The 20,318-nt window shown below is 38.4% G+C and overlaps 1 protein-coding gene and 1 long non-coding RNA gene across 2 annotated transcripts; one reads left to right on the top strand and one right to left on the bottom strand.

The window, feature by feature from the left end:
• Positions 1 to 989: 989 nt before the first annotated feature.
• Positions 990 to 9,901, top strand: LOC106959805 (uncharacterized). Its single transcript, XR_001427439.1, has 2 exons — positions 990 to 1,409; positions 9,189 to 9,901. It is a non-coding gene; the product is annotated as an uncharacterized LOC106959805 (long non-coding RNA).
• LOC106959804 (gap junction gamma-1 protein-like) lies at positions 2,925 to 13,841 on the bottom strand. Its single transcript, XM_015052588.1, has 3 exons — positions 13,656 to 13,841; positions 5,474 to 6,650; positions 2,925 to 5,395 (listed from the first exon to the last, which is right to left on the bottom strand). Exons 2-3 carry the CDS (start codon positions 6,618 to 6,620, stop codon positions 5,382 to 5,384), a joined length of 1,161 nt encoding a protein of 386 aa, XP_014908074.1. The 5' UTR covers positions 6,621 to 6,650; positions 13,656 to 13,841; the 3' UTR covers positions 2,925 to 5,381.
• Positions 13,842 to 20,318: the final 6,477 nt, after the last annotated feature.

The raw sequence follows: 20,318 nt of genomic DNA, 5'->3' as shown, positions 1-20,318 counted from the left end.
TATTCTGCTAATATATATTTTAAAAAATCACAATTGCAGCCTATCATTAGAAGAAAACATGATACGCCATTTTCCGCCTAACATCTGTTTCTTGTCTTTTCCCTCAGTAGTAACATCTGGTTGTTGATCACATGACTAGGCTTTTTTTTCCTTTTTTTCAAAAATTGCCTTGTTTCCATTAAGCAAATTTATCTTCGTAGTCATAGAGGGATGCAGCTTATGTTACTGTTGGCAAATTTAAAACAACAGAAGCATCATCTCTGGATGTATTTTCATTAAAACTCTCCTAAATCTGTCCTGCAACCTTAAAAATGTTATTGTCATTGTTCAGAACCAAAAATCTTCAAATTCTGGTTGAGAGGAACTGATGGTTTATTTGAACTGTGATCGTGATGCTGACCAGAAGAGGGCGCCAGAGCTCAATGGGCTCAAATCACCATTACATTATTAGAGATATTTATTATTGTGCGTTTGCGTTAATTACGGATGTTGGAAACGTTTACTGTTGTAATTAAGTAATCTGTTGATTATTCTGACAGTTGAGGAATCAAATAACAATTTGGTTAAGTAGAATACTGATTTGATTAAGGTAAATAAATACAACGTATATACTTAACAGTATTAATATCCGACTTTTTTTATTAAATGTAATAAAAACATAAATAATAAAGCAGCAGGCTCACAAAGACACTAAAATATGGGTATACCAACAGGCAGAATAACAGCATATGAAATCCTATGCTAAAAAAAAAACAAACTGAAAAGCAAACTCAGGCAGAGAGAAACTAAAGTGCATATTTAAGTTTCTTTTCAATGGTAGAAAAATATATTTTGAGGTCAAACTGTAGTTGCTGTATTTTGTATATAATTAATTAGCGAATGTTTTAAAGTGTTAAATCAACCAAAAAGCTCTAGGGGGAAAAAAAAGAGTTTTGCGTGATGAAGCTGGAGGAGAACGGAGCGGCTGCGATCTGATTGCTGAGCTCAGGAGGTCGGGTTCCCTCAGGTGTGTTTAAGACCCTCAGGTGTGTTTAAGACCCTCAGGTGTGTTTAAGACCCTCAGGTGTGTGCGACTGTTCAGGGTGCAGTTGGTCTGGACATGGTGAGGAGGAGAAAAAAACACAACTTATTTTAGCCTTGGGTGACATTCATCCAGCTGGGAAGGCAACATTTCACCAGCAGCAGTATGTCAACATGGCGACACGCCAAGAGACTTACAACGAAAGTGGCCCGAATGAATATTATTATTAGATGGGATCCAGAAGAGATGGCAAAATCAGCCTGAAATCCACAGCAGCAGCACCATAACACGGCAGAGGGAGCGAGGGGAAGAACGACGCTGATGGGGAGCAGAAACAAAGCCAGAGTCCCAACTTTGACCTGGAAGAGAATTATTACATTTTCCAGAGGTATGAATATTTTTTAACCTAATTGTATGTATGCTCTTATTGATCTACCTTATCTTGGTAGATATATTCCCATGAAAATATCTAAAGATCTGTAAATGTAAAGTTACATTCCAAAATTCTCTTAGCAGTTAGCACTGCAGTTAGCATGTCCAAGCCTGTTAGCATGTTGTTTTCCATTCCAGTTCACGCTCTTCTTCCATTTAAATGATCTTTGTTTACTATGTCTGTTCTAGCTTCTGGCTAACCTGTGAGCCTTCAATCTTAAACATATGGCCAGTTTAAGGCTCAGGATTGGTCACCTCCAACGGTTGTCGCTAGGGGCGCTATTGTTAGTCGGCGCAGTAAGCAGGCTAGGTAGAGGAGGTACTAATACCTTTTATTTTGGGACATGGGCCATTTTTGCACCTACAATGTGAATTTGAGACCTGTTACTGTACAAGGCCTTTAAAATCTGTCACTTTAAACATGCGTTTAAGGTGAAAGATGCACTTTAATTTAGAGCAAGGCCGTCATTCATTTTCGTTTTGGGCCAAATCAAGATCATGAATGTTCTTAAAGGGCCGGTTGTGCTGGAATGTACTGATAGAACCCTCTAACAAACTGTTAAAAATATTAAATAAATGTGTCTCCATTTTATAAGTACTGCCTCATCCCATCATCATCATGTCGTTGTTTATTAGGAGACACCATAATTATTAATAATGTCCTAAACAAATCCTAAACAGTTCCTTATGACTTTAACCTTTGCCAAACAGATCAGGACTGCCATCATTGGAAAAATGTACTCAGTGAACACATTTCAATAGAAAATAACCTTTATATAATAAATTTTATATGATCCTCACTTATACTATAAATAAGTTATACATTATGATAGTTTTTGTTTTGCCCTTCCATTTTTCTCTCTCCTTTGTGAATTATTCTTCTTTTCTCATCCTATCTGTATACAATCTGAAAATTATAACTACTAATTGATCCATTGCATGTTTATATTTACCAGCTTCTTACAGATAATTTCTTACTTTATTGTTTTTTTTTAAATTGCTTCACACTGATAATGTCACAATTCACCATCATTATTCTGTGATTTAAATATTGAAAACATTTTCAGCAGGAAAACTCACATCATGTTAAAATGGTTGCCTCTGGACTCTCCGTGGAGGCCAACGGTTAATCACTGGACTCTGGATGCCAATGGATGCCTCTCTCTCTCTCTGGCCGTTGGACTCTCTAGATGCTAACAGTTAGCCGCTGGACCCTCCATTATCTTGCTTGAAAACCACCATTCAGTCCTCATTAAATATCTCCCAGCAATAAAAGGCCCTTGATTGTTACTCAGCTTTCTTAAATTTCTTCAAACTGACTCAGTCCAAATATATAAATATTGAAACTGCTTAAAAGCTCTGCAAAGTTACAAAGTGTAACTTTGTAAATTTTTTGCTGCCAAATCCTGATCACATTTTGTAAGGCAAGCCTTACCAAACCCCCCCACTCCCATTGAGACAACTTAGAAAACTGATTGTAAAAACGTTTATTTTAGAAACCACAAAGTACTAGTCAATACAAAAACGTATAAAAGTACAAAAAAAGTTGGTCAAAAAATATCTGAGATGACAATATTTAAGGTGTACTAATGGCACTGTGGTTATGAATCTGAATACAAAAGTTGGTGCAATCAAAAGAAATTCACATTGTAGCAGTTTTTTTTTGCAACCATCCTCTCAGGTCTGGAACATCAAGCTCCAGAAAATTAGCACTTAGCAGATGGTGAAGTGGCACACAGCTTCTTTTATTATTAAACTAACAGACAACTGAACAGGCAGGTGCGGCAGAAGTAAACATTTCATGGTCACAAAAAACATGTACCGAAGAAAAGAAGCAACAGGGTGATCCAAACGGAAAACAAAAGAAAAACGAAAAACTGCTGCACTTTATCTTTCAAACTGTACCGAACAGCTTTGAGAACAGGTTCACTCTCAGAATCCAGCCACGGAAAGCAGAGACAGTAGTGAACGTTTAACAATACTCAGAATACAAAAATAAAGAACAGTATCAAACATTTCAAAACAATACATGGCAATATCAAGAGTTACATGGTTCTTTTATTTCAAGCATTACCCAGGTTTGTTTGTTCCTTTGGACAAAGGCACCTCAAGTGTTCCAGTTACCTATAAAAGAGGCCTGTACTGCGAAGAAGGTTCATTGCTTCAAGATTCCTTCGTCCTGACTGAGAATGTACAGAGCAGCAAAACAGAAACAGCTCCAAGCTAAGAGAGCACACAGAAAAACCAACCGAGTCACAAGATACAGATAGGATGCACAGAAAAACTTTATTTAACGTAAACAACTAAGAGGATTGTTGATCTGAAGTTCACCAAATTTACGGCAAATGGTTCTACAACCATTTGTAGAACTAACCGTCTTTCGGGATAAAGAAAGACGGATACAGATCTGACTTGCTGACTTCCTTTAACCCCCTTGATCCAACATGCTAGAGGCTGTTCACCTTGTAGACCTGCTGTGGATACGGGTATGGCGTGGCATGAGATGTACACCTTCTCCCCTGGATTTTCAAGGACCAGCGAGAGCTCACAGGACGCCGCCGGAACCGTGACGCTTTCCAGAGCACAAGATTGAGGAAAGATTTGAACAATCGAAGGACACAAGGACCGAAAGATGGAACCCATGGAAAGATGGCAACAATAAAGTAGTAATAGCCATGAAAGAAAGGGAATGATACAAGGAAGACATGATGGAAAATTTACACAACACAGGTCAGAACATTGAAATACTGAAGACCAATTCTAGACCGCTCAGGAATCCCAGTAATCTACGTCCAAAGAATCCAAGTAGATTACACTCTTTGGATCCCTGTCCCAGCTTGAATTGGTCTTCAGTATTTCCCAGATTGTCTCCCATCCAGTCTTCCTTGCTTCCTCTTGTCCTTTCCTATTATGTTACTACTTTCCCTTATCATTGCCCATCAATCATTCTTTCAATCGTTCCTTGCATCGTTCTTGTCCTTGGTGGTTTTACTAGATTGTGTCCTTCTGTTATTGCTTCCTAGTTTCCTTCCCTTTTCATGCAGCCTCCATAGTTAGTTCTATCCACTATAAAACCATTTACCATAAATTCAACCAAGACAAAAAGGGACTAATTGAAAGACAGCAAAGATGAGGGAAAGCAGCAACATCACAGGAAAGGAAAGGGTACAAGGAAGACAGAATTGATACTGAAGACCAGTTCTGGACAGCACAGATATCCAAATAATCTACGCTATAAAGCATAACACCAAAGCCTTAAGGAGTTTGATCATTTGCTCAGAGGTTTCACTTTGATCTTGGAAATGGATTGAGTCCTGAAATCTGTGAAGAAACAGAACTACAGCTGCACAGTACAGGCCACAGGTTCCAGGATTGGAAGTGTTGATCAGTTCCGGACCAACACTGACGTTTAAAAAAGAGACACTCGAGAGAAGCCCTTGTTGTGTGATGATCAACATCTTGAACAGTCTTCATAAGATCACAACTCCCAGTACCGGTGTTTGATTCGAGGCGCCCTGTTCAACCTTTTGCTCGCTTCTACAATCAACCAACTCACTCTCACTAAGTACACACGTTACAAAACGACTGGCTTGGTCTTTCCGTAAAAAAATTCCAGTTCAAGTCTAAAGGCAAACTTGAGATTTACACACCGACCAAAACAATAATAATAATAATAATAATAAAAAAGATAGAAATGACAAGAAGCTCCAAGTTTCTTAATAAAATATCCATATAGTATCTAACAGTTAGCTGCCCTGAGGGAGATGTATGTCAACCTTTACCACTTCTGTTGCATGACGGCAGTTAATAAGCACTTTGGGTCTGCCGCGTGGAGTTCTGCACAGTGGGATGCAACACTGGAGGGCTTGGGGTCTTCATCCACCTCAAGCAAGTACATCACTTCCGTTTTTGTTCTCATCGTTTGATTTTACGCACGCAGACCTGTGAAGACATCTATTGGTCAGTTTCCTTGCATGAAAGCCATGATTTATGAAGATGAGAGAAGAGGAAATGGCTTACCTTTGTCACAGGTGCTGCTTTGCTTCTCCTGGGCAAAGTTCAGTCTGTTCTGCTCCACTGCAATGCCGTTGGACTCTGGGCTGCTGCTGCGGGGCGGGCTGTTCTCCTCGTTCTGATATGCCAAATCCAGATGCTGCTGAGCCAGTTTCAGGTGTCGGCGCAGCCTCTCCAGCTCCCGAGATGATGCTTCATCACCAAAGGATTCGCGACCCGAATCTCCGAAGTTATCCCTGAAGCCCATCTTCCCATTCGGGTCTTTCTTCAGAGCGGTGTGGTATCCTGGAGGTGCAGAGGGCTGGCGGCAGATCGAGGACCTCTGGCTAGCCGGCGGTGGGGGGCGAGGGGCTCGAGAGCGAGGCCGCGGCCGGCAAAAGCAGTCCCGAATTCCGCTGAGGCCAAGATGAAAGATCTCCAGCATGGTGAAGAAGAGACACAACGCGCTGACGCCGTACATGATGAGCAGGAAGATGGTTTTCTCAGTGGGACGAGAAATGAAGCAATCCACTGTGTGCGGGCAAGGAGAGCGCGTGCAGATGTAGGACGGCGCCACCTCCAGCCCGTAGAGGACGTACTGCCCAAACAAAAAGGCCGCCTCAAAGACAGCGCGAGACAGCAGCTGGAAGACGTAGACCTTCATCAGTCCGTCTCTCTTGATGCGACGCCGGCCATCGTGCTTCTTTTTTGGCTTCTCTGCAACTTCCTTCTCCTTATCCGGCTCGATCTCCTCGAGGATCATGGGGTCCTCCTCCCCGTTATCCTCCGCCTCTTCGTAATCCCTGTTGGCGCCCCGACTCACTATTGGCATCTTCTTTCTGCCCTGTGGCCTGTATTCATCGTCGTCCATGCGAGCGATCTTGTGCATGGCAAACCCTAGGTACAAGATGGTGGGCGTGGTGATCATGATCACCTGAAACACCCAGAAGCGAATGTGCGAAAGAGGAGCAAACGCATCGTAGCAAACGTTCTCACAACCGGGTTGCTGTGTGTTGCACACAAATTTACTCTGTTCATCGTAGTAGATTGACTCGCCGCCGACCGCCGTCAGCACGATCCGGAAGACGATGAGGAAGGTGAGCCAGATTTTGCCCACGAAGGTCGAGTGATTGGAAATCTCATCCAGCAGACGAGTGAGGAAGCTCCAGCTCATTTTGCTGCCAGATGAAGGAAGTTATAAATCCTGTGAAGAGGGGAAAAAGGAACATTTCCATAAAAACGTGCCCTGAAAATCACAGTTACAAGAAAAAGCTCTACAACTCTGAAATATTTATTGCATTGCTTACAATAAATTTCTTAGAATTTTGATTTATTGTCACAATAAATTTCAATTAAAGATGTTTTTTAAAAAAACAAAACTGTATATATTGTTGGAATTGTTAATTTTACCTTCTCTTTTTTCATTAAGAGCATCAATACATTTGAAAAATATGATTAAATGCAGTTACTGTGAGCAGTTTAGGGACAGAAATAACATTTCTTTAGGTGGCTTTTCTCCAAAAGAAGTACATCTACAATTTTTTAGAGCAGTATTTGTGTTGCTCTGCCAGTTACCTTAAAAAGTGGCAATAAATAGTTCTTATTACTTTGTTATCACAATGGTACTCTAAACGATTGTGATAAAAGTCTAAGCTTATATCACTGACCTATGATGGTACACTATGACCATTACAGAGGGACAAATGGACATTTCCATAAAATAATTAGATTAATCAGAGAAATTTTCTGGGGGGAAAAAATTTCTGAGTTTGAAAAGTTAAAAATGTGTTAGAAAAACTAAAATTTTGCAATTAATCGCAGGAATATTCTAGAAAAAAAATTAAGTAAATTTCTGAGTTTAAAAAGTCAAATCTTTGGCAGAAAAGTAATTTTTTAGATTAATCAGAAATTTTCTAGAAAAAAGAAACTTCCGAGTTGAAGCGGTTGAAAATTTGCTAGAAAAACTAAAATTTTGATATTAATCTCAGAAAACAAGGGAAACTCTGGATTTGAAAGGTCAAAAACCTGCTAGGAAAAAAATTTTAAATGAATGTCAAAAGTTTGAGAAAAAAAAGGAAATTTCTCGGTTTCAAAAGTAAAAATGTTTCACTATTGAAAATTCTGAGTTTGAAGAAACTCAAAGTTGGAAATAGACGACTTGTGAAACTCAGATATGCTCACATTAATTTCAAGCCAGATGTTGCCTGCATTAAAACAAACGGCCACAGTGTGGCGCAAAATCATAAAAAAAAATGCATCTTCATCCTGGCCTGCAGCAATGAGGCCGACATGCTCAGGCACTGCTCCCAAAAAGCCTAAAAACCAGCCAACCATAACAGCCCTGCAGCACACAAGTCATCGACTGAAGTCGCAATAGGTCAAGACTTTAGTTTTCCAGAATGTTCCAGAAGTATTATTGTTGAGGAAAGTAAAGATCTTAGTCATGTTCCCATTTAGGTCCATATTAACTTTGACTGAGTTGTTTGTTATGATATTTTCCAGTGTCTCACTAAACAGTCAGTTCTCCAAGACACACACACACACACACACACAGTCCCATCCAGATGCTGCTGATTGAAGTTTAATAGGGTCTCACAATGACTAATATGCTGTTGTGGTTTCACAGCATCTAGCAAACCTCAATGTCTGTAGAGTCTTGATCTCACTTAGAAAACCAAACAAAAGGGCACAAAGCTTTTTCTAAAAGCGTTTGAGTAACACGGTTTATTACATTTGTCTCATCTTAATCTACAAGATCTGATTTTGCCAGCCAGCTCATTGGCTGCAAAGACATTAAGATGGAGAAACGGCACTAAACTTGGCAGAAACTAGTAAATTATAGACTTCTAAACCGCAAAACGAGGCATTTTGTCCCACTGATGTGGCCAATTAGTTTGATTTGGACTAAATTACTTTGTACACCTGACTAGCTTGTTTTTTCCAGCAATTTGCAGTGTTGCATAATCTCTCTTAAAAAAGCGACTATCCCTTTAAGAACAGATACTGCAGCTGAAAAAGCTTTGAGGCATTTAGTGAAGGTGAAATACTTGGAAACAAAATTCCTTCACATGTCTGGAAATCTGATCGTTCTGCATTCACACCCAGTTCAGCTTATTCCTGCTTTTTTTTTTTCTGAACACTTATTTTAAGTTGTCATGATGGGGTTGTTTTCACCTCTTCTGGCATTTAAAGTATTTTAAAAGTGATAAATATTTTATTAAATTTAGCAAATCAAACCTATTTTTATGTTGTCTAATATACAGTTTAATACATTTGACTTTTTAAAAACCTAAATACATAGATGCATCTCAAATATGTAAACCCGTTAAATTATATTTCTCATTTTTTATGCAATTGTTTGCAAAAACTGCAGATGCAGCCGTTCCACAAATTGACCAAATCATCTCATAAATTAATGAGCCAATGCTACATTTTAAAACCATATCTTACATCAGTAACACCAACAAAACTATGTGAATGTAGGACATCTTTCTCCACAGGAAGTCCAAATATGGTAGCCTGAATAATCAATCAAATTTTATTTGTATAGCACATTTCAGCAGCAAGGCATTTCAAGGTGCTTTACATAATTAAAAAGCAAAATAAAAACAGCATGTGACATTAAGCAAATACCAAGTCTTGAACAGAAAAGAAACAGTCCAGTTTGACTTGATGTAGACCAGTTCAAGAGCCTGTTAGGTTAAGTTGATGAATAACGAGCATTTTTTTAATGTTTGAACAGGATATGAAATAAATCCCATTGAAGACAAAGGAAAGAAAATCCCTCCAGACCTGTTGATCTGCTGTGCGAATAGACAAGATTTCTGAACAATGCACAGCAACCTGCTGATTCCAACTGTCTCTGGGTGTTTCTTTAGAAAACTTTATTGTAGCCGTGAGTCATTGTTAGGTTTGCAGACAGTTACACCCAGGGGCGCGGTGGGACACCGGCTGTCCTTAAACTAATTATCTCTCCATCGTTGTCCTCATATCTTCTGGTACATACATTAGCATTTTGTCCACAGTCCATGTCAGAAGATAACAGAAATGATCCTTTTGTTTTGTAACCACCATTCATAATTTCTTTTGTTTGGTTTTTAGAAATGGGACATTATGAATTAATATTTACATGTAAATGTTTGATATTATAGCTATCAGGCTAATTTCTATCTCTAAATAGTAATTAAACAGCTGTTTGTAATCTGTAGTCTACAGTGGTTCAATAATTGAGATTTTAAGTACATAAGTTGAATAAAGTTAGTGTAACAATGGTAAAAGTACAGTTGTATATTAGCCTAGCTAGTTAAGATACTTTAAAATAAGGCTAGTTTTAGTTAGGCTAAGCTAAGCCTAGTTAAGCTAGCTGGGCTAATTGTGTGACTTGCCACTGTAACAAATAAATCTACTGCAGATTAATGTGTTTTGTTTGGGTAAATAAATAGTTTTGCTTTTGAGGTTTTGATCCACTGTTCATTTTGATAACTTACTCACTACACCTGCAACATCCACAATGTCAGACATCTTACTTTCCCTGAAAAGTGAGACAAGTAGAAGATTTTTTTAATTAAGTGCATGAAAACAACTCATGTTTATGTACAAATGCAGACAAGGCTGTAAATGACCAGAAACTAAAATCTGTCTTTGATTGTTCTGTTTGTGTTTTCACTCAAAGTTGATTTTTCTGTATTTTCAGTGCCGGTTGTTTCACAACTTTTAGGTACAAAACGATGTATAAAACCAGCTGCAGATTATACTTTGTTGCTTAACACAGATAAGCAAAAAAGTTATGTTTATGACTATAAACATTTTCATCTCAGAAAATGTTTATAGCCATGGCTAATTAACAACAACCCCTAAAAAGGACAAATAATTCAATGGAAAGTGAAAACTAACACAAAATGATCAAAACAAGATTGAAAATATTTTTCAAAACTTTTGTCTACTTTTAAAAAACTTTTAAAAATGAGGTCTAGTTTATTTTTAGCCAGTTCTTAAGTGAATATTTCAACATCAGTTATGGTCTTAAAGTCATTACAACTCAACTGAAAAGGTTGTCCAGAGGTCATCCAGCCAAACTGTGTTTTTACATACACATATATATATATATATATATATATATATATATATATATATAGAGAGAGAGAGAGAGAGAGAGAGAGAGAGAGACATGATTTGTGGCGCCTCTAATGACTGCTGCAGTTCTGTCTCTCAATAAATGTACATAGCGGCTCAGTGGGCAGAGAAGTTTTTATTCTGCCAAATGTTTTTCCTTGGAAGTTATCAAAATTACCGGAGTATTTGGAGGAAACAGTAGCTACACCAGCATTAAATGGGCGTAACAAGGAAAGCAGCCAGAAAAGCGACCGAGAGATGTTTAATTTCCCCTCTAGTATTTATTCTTGCCTGCAGGTTCCTTCATCTGTTTAACATTTAAAAAAGCATAAAACAAACGTACACTGCAGCTTCTGTTGTAAGATCAGAGAGAGAAAGGGAAGTATGGAAACATCTGGCTCTGTTTTACGACTGGATGCAAGACTAAACCAGATCCAGCAGGTTCCTTTTAGTTGTTTAGTATTTTTTATTAAAGGCCCACGTTTCAAGTGTTTTCACCAGTCTTATAAAATGTACAGAACATTACAGCCTATATTATATATACAAAAAAAAACTTATTGAAATCGAGGTAAAATATCTTTTTTTCTAGTTTCTGAATTATTGCATTTATATTATTCAGTGTTTCTGTTGAATGTCCTGTTTTCAACTGTGAATCAGCAAAAATCAGATTTAACTTGAACAGATGGTTGAGGCTTCAGTGAAGTACTTCTGAAGTATTGAGGTGCCATGTTGGTGTCTTTATTCATGCTTGAATGGTAAACAAGCCTCCAGCCACTAGGTGGCAGCAGTGTTCAACCTAAAAAGGCTTTTTAACTCAGTAGAAGAAGTTGAAACAGGCAGACGAAGCTGACAGAGGAGACGGTTTGTGACAATAAAAATTAGGTGATGGAGTCCAAAAAGTACAACAAAGTCTAGATGCCTTTGCGTTTACTGTGAATGCGAAATGTTATACACAAAAATTGGTGCAATTTTTGCACAAAAAACAGTTTGTGATTTTTGAACAGCAATATGTTGATTAATCTGACAAGTAACTCATATTTACAGTTTTATGTTATTGTTACTAAAAATACACAACGCAGTGAATTATTTTCACTTTTACCTGTTGAGAATTAAATGAACTGAACAGTTGTGGGCAAATCTTACAAACTGAGTTAATAAACCTAAACTTGGAAATAGTTTTAAGACTTAACGACAAAATGAGCTGCAGTAATTATAAATTTGTTTTATTAATCTCTTGATAAATGATTTTGAAAGAGGAGTCTTAAATCTCAAATTTACCAAAGAAACTGGGGACAGGCTTTCTGTGTGCATAAAGTCCAGTTTCACAAATATAATAAACTGTTTTCATAAAACAGCAACATGATTGAGAATTGATTGGATTGGTTAAATATTTGGATTTAGATGAAGGTTGACAGAAAAAAGTGAAAATTCAGAGGGAAAAAGTCAGAATTTTATTCATCTTTAATTTTTTTTAATGGTCCTCCTAATAATCTTTATGTCGATTTAACTTTTAAATCATGTTTCTTTTTATTTGAATGTCCAGTTAAGCTTAGACATTGGGAAACGAAGCTCCAGTTGGAAATGTTCATATATGTAAACATTTTTTTAAAAATCTCATCCTTTTTCATTCCACTCAATAAAATCTTCTCCAGCTGGTCCAAAACTTTTCCCCAGGTCTTCTTGGCATTCCTATGTTACACTTTCAGTGATCTTTTCACATTGGCACCTGTTCACTTCAGAACGCAGTCAAAAAAATAAAAAGTTCTGCCTTCATAAATCTCATAACTTTTTATATCCGTAAGTCGCTGCCAGATCAGATCAGAGCCTGCTGCCTGATCCAAAGTCAGAGACTTTGCAGATGTGAACTAGAACTCAGTGACCCTCAGTTTGCACACGTTTTTACCTCCTCTGTTCTTATTTAACTCACTTTTTACTTCCTTTTTTTCCTCGAAAGAGTTTATTATTATTTATTTATTTAACCTGGAGGCCAAAGTTGGAGTTTTAGTTCATTTATTTGAATCAGGCGGCGCGTAAAACGATCAAAATCTGACTCGGTTCAACTGGTTTCATCTGAAATCAGAGTGGTGCGTGTTTCAGCAGGATTTTTCCGTTCTGCTCGCCGTCAGGAACATCTTATCTCTACCTTTGAATCAGTATCTGGATCAGAGAAACAGCTGCGCCGAGCTGATGCGGGTATTTAAGGGATTTTTGGCCATTTTCGCAGCGCAGGATCTTGGTTCTACAGAACAGAGACGCTTTTGTGGCCCCAACATCTGGGAGAAGGGTTAAAGTTGATCCTTATATATCCCACCCCTTTAGCCTAAAGGGGGGAGGGAAAGGGCTTGAGGAAAAAAATTAAAACTTAAAAAAAAAAAAAGTTTTGGAGGAATGTGCTCAGCCCTGAAAAAAACCCAGATATGCGACGGAACCAGAAAACTAGCGGGATTAGACGCATGTTTGGGTTTAATAAAGCCAAGAATGTCTCATCATGAAGCAGCACAACGTGAACTGGAAACTAATCCCATTTGCGGGGAATGCGGGAAAGAGGAGGAAAAAAAATCCTCCTCGTGGCAAACGACGTCACGGCGGAACCTCGCAGGATCCGAATGGGAACCGGGTCATCAATATGTCCCGACTGACAAACTGGATCACTTTAAAACCCAATTGGTACAAAATTACAGAAAATCTGGGGTAAATAGATTCCCACAAGAAAGAAAAACATAAAACGATCCCTGTAGATTTCCCTGTAATAATAAACACCCCAAACTGGCATTATATATTACAATCCGTCACACGTTCATTTAATTAATCCCATTTTACTGCCAATCCGCAGGTAATTTCAGGTATTCCGGCTGATTTCCAGTTTCTAATTAGCGCTACATCCCATCAGTTTGTGCGCTTCAGCTCAAACTGGGTTTTAAACGCCTCGTTAACCCGATTTTATTCACTTTCCCAGCATATGTAGTTTTAAAAAACAGCTTTTCAAACAAATCATAAAGCAGAGAGATAAAAACTAGAGTCACAGAAGCGTTTGTTAACAGATGAAGAGCGGACCGGTGAGGATGCCGCCTCGCTTTGTCTGGGGTTTTTCTTTTACCTTCAGAATGTCTTCTGGTCCCTGGAAGTTGTCTTCAGTTGGATATCTGGATTTTAAGCTCTTCTGCGCCAAATTTGAAGCCCTTCAAGTTGTTGTTTTTCCTCCTTTTGCTTCGAGGAGACAGCTGCTTCTCCAGTGGTGCTGCGCTAACTGGGCGAGGACAAAGAATATTCCCAAATCCCCCTTTTCTCCTCCCAGTTTGAGCTCCCCACCCCCTCGTCTGCGCAGCGAGGAATCTGCAGCTTCTCTGGACCGCCCTTTATACTCACTCCTTACAAAACCCATAGCAGTGATTTTATTTCAGATTAGACTGCATCATGCTTGGCCCACAAACTGATTCGTTATTATTATTTCTGCAGGTTGTAATCAAAATGAAACGACAGAAGCTGCAGCCAGGTCTTTAAATCTTTGTTCTGGGATGTAAAGAGGAGCACACTCGTGAAGTCTGCCCCTCTTCCTGTTCACAACAATATTCGGAAGTCGTTGCTAAATCCCAAACTTGTGTCACAGCAAAAGGAACAAACGGACTTCCTGAGAACCTCCTTCATGAGACTCTGCACGTCACGGAGCTGTTTGGCTGCTCCAGTCACTGTTAGCCATGGGGTTCCACAGGGTTTAGTTCTGGGACCATTTTCCTTCTGGTTTATCCTTATGAAGTATCTTCACCGCTTTGGGGATCATGTGATGGAGTAGTACTCAGTTATGTTTACTTGAGTACCTTTCTTGAAAAAATTACTTTTAGGAGTATTTTCTCTGCATTGTATTTATTATGCAGTATCTCTACTCTTGAGTAAAATTTCTGGATTTTCTCCCCACTGAATGAAAAGCAAACATGTTTTAACATAAAATTAACCACAGAACCATTATCTTTAAGTAGAGCTGAACAGAAATCAGAAGCGAAATGGTTAATTATTGTACTTTTTCTCAATTTATGAGCTGTAATTATTTTATTTATTTTGCTATGTATGTTAAATCTGTCATATGTGGTATGTTTGAACGATTTCTACTGTATGCGTGTTTTAGTGATGGGATCTGAACCTTCAGGAAGAGTAGCTGGGTGTGAAGCCTAAACAAAGTCGGATTTGTTTTTGGAGGTGTGAACATTCAATGAAATTCTGATGCTTTCCAAAATACCAAACTCTGTTCTGCCTACAAATCTCGGTCTGGGTTCGGTTGACATGAACTCCAGAAGCAGGAAGTGGACTCCAATGCAGGGCATTCTGGGCAAATACAAGCAAAACAAACGCGTTAGCCTAGCGCTAGCAGGAGAAAAACAAAAGAGAAATCCTACAGCCAATAAACTCAATTTTTGTTTACATTTTCTGAAGAAGGAAATTGTGATCAGTGGCTTCTTCTGAGGTTTTTGTGTTTTCTTCAGTTGTTCTTGGTGCAGCGCCCCCACAGGCAAGGAGGGGAACATGTTTTTCAAATGATTTGACTGGTTTGACTCAGAGCAGCGAGAAAGTGAACCATAGCAGCTAAAAATGGAACAAATGTTGCAATTTTGTTCCCCAATCGAACCAAATCAGAGGTGAAAATAGTAGACATGACTCGGCTCCAACACACCTGAATCAAATACTCAGGTCATCAGCAGGACTGAATGCTGATGTTGTAGTTGAAGGATTTTATTCAAGTCTATTGGACTAAAAACTGCGGGCCCCAACCTTTAAAGGACTGGAGTTGAAGACACTTGACTTAAATCAATGCGTAGACTGGCCCAGTCAATATTCAGACTCTAAATGTGGAAAAACCAATTCTGAGAAACACTCTCCATCAAATCTGACTGCAATGAGCTAATTTGCAGAGAAAAATGGCAAAGAATAAAAATAAAACCTGTTTCTAGATGTACAAAACTGTTAGAAACCTGCAACTGAATCTGCAAAGATGTCTCTAATAAATCTACACACTTTACTGATTTTATATAATAGTCTCCTTTGAGATGGTCTTTCACATAAAATCTAACACTGTGGCAGAAACTAAACAACCTTGAGGGATGGGAATACTCTTCCAAGGCTCTGTAACCCGTCATTAAACCAAACTGAGACTTTCTTCAGGAAACTAATTTTGCGGCCAGCTGATGCAGCGTTTTCCCTGAAGGTGACTCAAAATGAGCCACACAGATTAAAAACGTTGCAACCGTTCAGTCGGCTTCCTAGTCTCCAGGGAATCTCTCAGGACGAACAATCACATTTTCCCTCCCAGATCTCTTCAGATGACAAGTCTTCATCACTTCATCACCTCTGTGGAACAAAACACACCAGCTGCTCCTTCACACATTGTCTGGGAAGCCTCACCTTCCTCATCAGTGGCCGTTGTTGGTGAAAGCACACAAAGGGGAGCAGTTATTGTTAAATATCTGCTGCAAACAGGAGGTCAGTGGAGGAATGCATTGCCCTTCCCCCTCCTCAGGGTGCAGCTACAGCTCCATTGTGAAGCACAAGCATGCTCTCATTCATGGGGTGTGATCTGGGGTATCCACTGTCTAAGTGACAGAGAAATATGACGAGCTGCCCTGCAGACTGGGAGCTGAAAATAGCCGCTTTGCTTGGTTTTTCACCAACAATTAGTTCTGCAAGTAGAGTTTGATCATGCATATCGAGGCGACATTGCTCCCATTGTTAGTGGCTCTCGAATCGTAGCTGGATTTGATAAACCATGTGTTGTCACACCCACCAAACCGATACCTAATCTGACATGTTAGACAAAGAAAAGCTGCACAAACACACAATCCTACCAAGTATTTTTGTCTTGTTTCTAGTGCAAATAATCCCGAATTATGACAAAAATAATTTAAAAGTAACTTATCAGCAAGATACAGAAGCTTGTTTCAAGTAAATAATTCCTTAATATAAGTGAAAAAGTACTTGTTACATTGGCATATTATTTCACTTATAACATGGGGAAATTGTCATGTTATAAGTAAATTCATCTGTACTTTTAGGAATTATTTACTAAAAACAAGCTTCTATATCTGGCTGAAAAGAAACTTGTAAGTTAGTTTTGTCTTATTTCAAGTGTACTAAGATATTTGCTTTAGAAATGAAAGTAAAAATATTTGGTAAGATTTGGTGTCTTTGCAGTGACACATTGCTGCTGCTTCACACATTGTCTGGGATCACAGTGGCCCAAAACTGTAACGCATGTAAATCAATCCCACAGCAGCTTCTTCCACCAAAACCTTCCTCTTCTTCCATTTGGTGTTAAAGTGAAGACTTCAGTTTTTCTAAGAACTGGATGTCATGAGTCAACTTCAACCTGTGATACCAGTTGTTTTCTCCTATTTGCTCAACACTTTAGTGTCTTTCATGTTTTTCCACAGACAGATAAAGAAATCTCTGCAACCTAGATCTGAAATTGCAAAATCATGTTGAGTGTAAGAAAAACCACTGGTGGAGCGTTGTCCTGTTGTCTTCCCAACCCACAGTGAATCATCCTGTTATGATGTTTCTCTCGTGATGAAGGATTCAGTCCAGACCTGTTTCTGGAGCAACTATCAACTCAAGTCAAGTTTATTTCACATTTTAGCAACGCGGCAGTTCAAACTTCTTTTACATGACAACAAGCAAAACAAGTTAGTCATTTAATTAAAAAAAAAGTCCTTCAGGTGATGGAAGGCTGGCTTTGTAACTGTCTTTATGTTGCTCTGAAGGTTCAGCTCTGATCTCTAGTTTCCGGCTGTAGTAACTGAAGTTGTTCAGACTCTAGATCGCTCCTCTTTAGGTCCAATAACTTCTGTTTTGTTTCTGTTTAGCTGGAGAAAGCTTTGGCACCATCTGATCAGTGCCTGGATGGGTTCGGGGTCAACTAGTGATATTGTAATGTAGAGTTACAGTAACCAATCTAATCACTTGTTATAATCTGAGTCAGTGGATGTAGATATTAAACAGGAGGGGCCCCAGGTTTGAGCCCTGGAGCACCCCATATGTGACGTCTGTCTGTTACCTGTTGAGACAAAGACGTTCCTGTTCTTTAGGTAAAACCAGTTGAGTATGGTACCGGAGAGTCCAACCCAACTCTGATAATGTAACTTGGTGCAGAATGATGCGTTCAGGTCGAACAGAACCGGTACTGTGGTTCTTCCACGTGCTATGTTCACAATTGGACGTTTTGATGAGGGCGGTCTCAGTACTGTGGTAACCATGGAAACCAGACTGAAAGACATCAAAGCGAACGGTCCTTGTTAAGAAACAACTTTTCAATTATTTTACAGATGAATATAAGTTTGGGGATCGGCCTGTAAATCTGCGATTGTCCAGATCGTTGTTTTTTTAGTTGCAGCAAGAAAGGCCTTGACGTTTCCCCTTTTGTTCAGCTGTGGTCAGCTTTTTAAAAAACCGAAGGAGAGAAAGGGCCATGAAACTATAAAAAGACCTTGGACATTGTTTTTCCTGAACGGTCCTTTGTTTGAAATATAACTACCGAGTTGGGAATCCTTTTATCTTCTGAATAACGTCACTATTGCAGATTACATGTAAACAAGTGCAAAGCTACAGGGATTTCAGTGTCTTTGTGGTAGCAGAAGTTTTTGCAACAGGCTCCATTTTAAGGTTGTATCACATTCTTGAAGCAGTTTTTATGCCAACAAGCCCAGAAAAATGCAGAAGTGTGCAAATCTTTTCATTAAGTTGCATGAGGTTAAATCTCCAAAACAACAATATGACATACCAGCTGTGTCCGTGCTTTGAACCAGGATGACCTTCTTTTTCTCGCATTTCCTAGGCAGAAGTCTCGGTAGTTGTTGCACAATGACGGCACAGCTTGAACACAATAAACGGAAATAAATTAATGCTCTTAACATTTTCAAACTGAATATAGAAAGACAGATGGGCTGTGAAATTTGCATTATAATTGAATGAATTTTAATCAAATAAAGTATTTAAACTTTTTTTTTTACAAGATTTTGGCCTTTGACAGAGAAAACAATAAATACCCATATAGTAGATCCCTGGTATTCTTCAACCATCCACCATTTTTATCATCTCTGCTCTTTTTGTGGCTACAACCAATGAAAGGCAGTTCTGGATTGGCTGCCAATAAATAAATAACACAGTGTCAAGTTAATTCAGCTTCCCAAGCTTCATCTTCCTTCAAATACTTCAAATAACATGTGAAAAGAATTCCTTTGTGTAATTTTTTCCCACTTTGATGAGTAATGATTTTATTTCCCAGATTCATAGATTTAATTTCTATAATGTCTACAAGCAGGTGTTTGCTAATAGTCCAAAAGAGGGATCAAAATGTCAATCAATGGGAAACAACAGTTTAATCAATAATTTTCCAATTTTATCTGCTTCTTTAGAACATGATATGGCAAGAAAACACAATATTGGTGTGTAAATTTGCAAAAAAAGCTAATTGATCAAGCAGGTATCCAAAAATACCTTTAACACAAGACTTAATGCTGAATTTCTGTTCAAAGTCTTACAATGAGAATAAATTTACTGAAATATGTAATGGATCCAGAGCAGGAAAACGTACAAACTTTAATAAGTGACGTTAAATCCCAAACTAAGAGTTTGAATTTAGAAATTAAAAGACAACCCAGAGACATGAGAAGAGACGGTTCCTGACATATTAAAATGTCATTAGAAAGAAAGATCTATAAATCTGGTGTTTATGTTTTAGTAGGTTTTATGTTCCAAGTGGAATCTGCAGGGGTTTGCTGAGTTTGCACGCTCACAAGGCTTTCACACAAATCAATGATTTACTAAATGTCTTGAATTTCTACTTGGAGAACGCTACATAAATTCAGAACATGGAGGCACACCCATGAATGCAACCGAAGCCGCACCTTAAACAAACTGTGACTTCATGGAAAAATGTACAGAAATCAGCCAAAGTACCAGAAATGTGAGCAATGTCCTTTTGATGGAGGCATGTCCTGTAGTCTGATGAAGCAAAACTTAAACCGTTTGGTCAAAATTATTCATTTAGACACTGTATTTGCAGAAAACTAGGAGAAAGTTGACATCACCATCACAGTTGTGAAATATGTGGAAATATTGGTGCAATATTTCCAGAGATGAGCCAGGAAGTTCATGCTTGTGCACAAATGGGTCTTGCAAAAGGACACTGATCCTGAGGACACAGTCAGCTACTTGGCGTTGTTATTTCAAAACCCTGGGCTCAATCCAAGAGAAAAACTGAAGTTAGAGGTGAAAAAGTGTCTGGCAACTGAAAAAGCTGAGTCAGTAGCTGCGTTTCTACTAAAAATGTGCCCAAAACGTTGTCAATATTTCACTAAATGTCAAAAAAACAACACAGTTTTGCAATTGTGGTGTTTACATAAAATAAGAAATGTGATTAAAATCAAACGTGAATAAATTTGTTTACACAATAAGTAGTTAAAAAAACATCCTCTTACCACTTCCTGTCATCTTCTTTGTCATTTCCGCCAGTAGTAGCATCCAGTTGATCATGTGACACGTGATGAGAAAAGAGTATTTCTATTGATATCTTGTAAAATATAAACATTTTGATACAGCTGATCAAAAACACTTTTTTTTCCAAAATTGCCGTGTTTCCATTAAGCAAATTTAATTTTGTAGTTCCAATTTGTGCAATTTTATGATGAACTGAAACACAATCAATGATACCTACTTTTTGAATAAAGTTAAAACAAATTCTTAAAATAAATCTCTCGCTGCCCTGGTGATTTGGTAG

Source organism: Poecilia latipinna, unplaced genomic scaffold (genome assembly GCF_001443285.1).
Source record: "Poecilia latipinna isolate Pla-1442-1.1 unplaced genomic scaffold, P_latipinna-1.0 Scaffold1119, whole genome shotgun sequence".
Taxonomy (NCBI): domain Eukaryota; kingdom Metazoa; phylum Chordata; class Actinopteri; order Cyprinodontiformes; family Poeciliidae; genus Poecilia; species Poecilia latipinna.
Note: the sequence above shows the minus strand (reverse complement) of the source record. Positions and strands in the feature narration are given on the sequence as shown.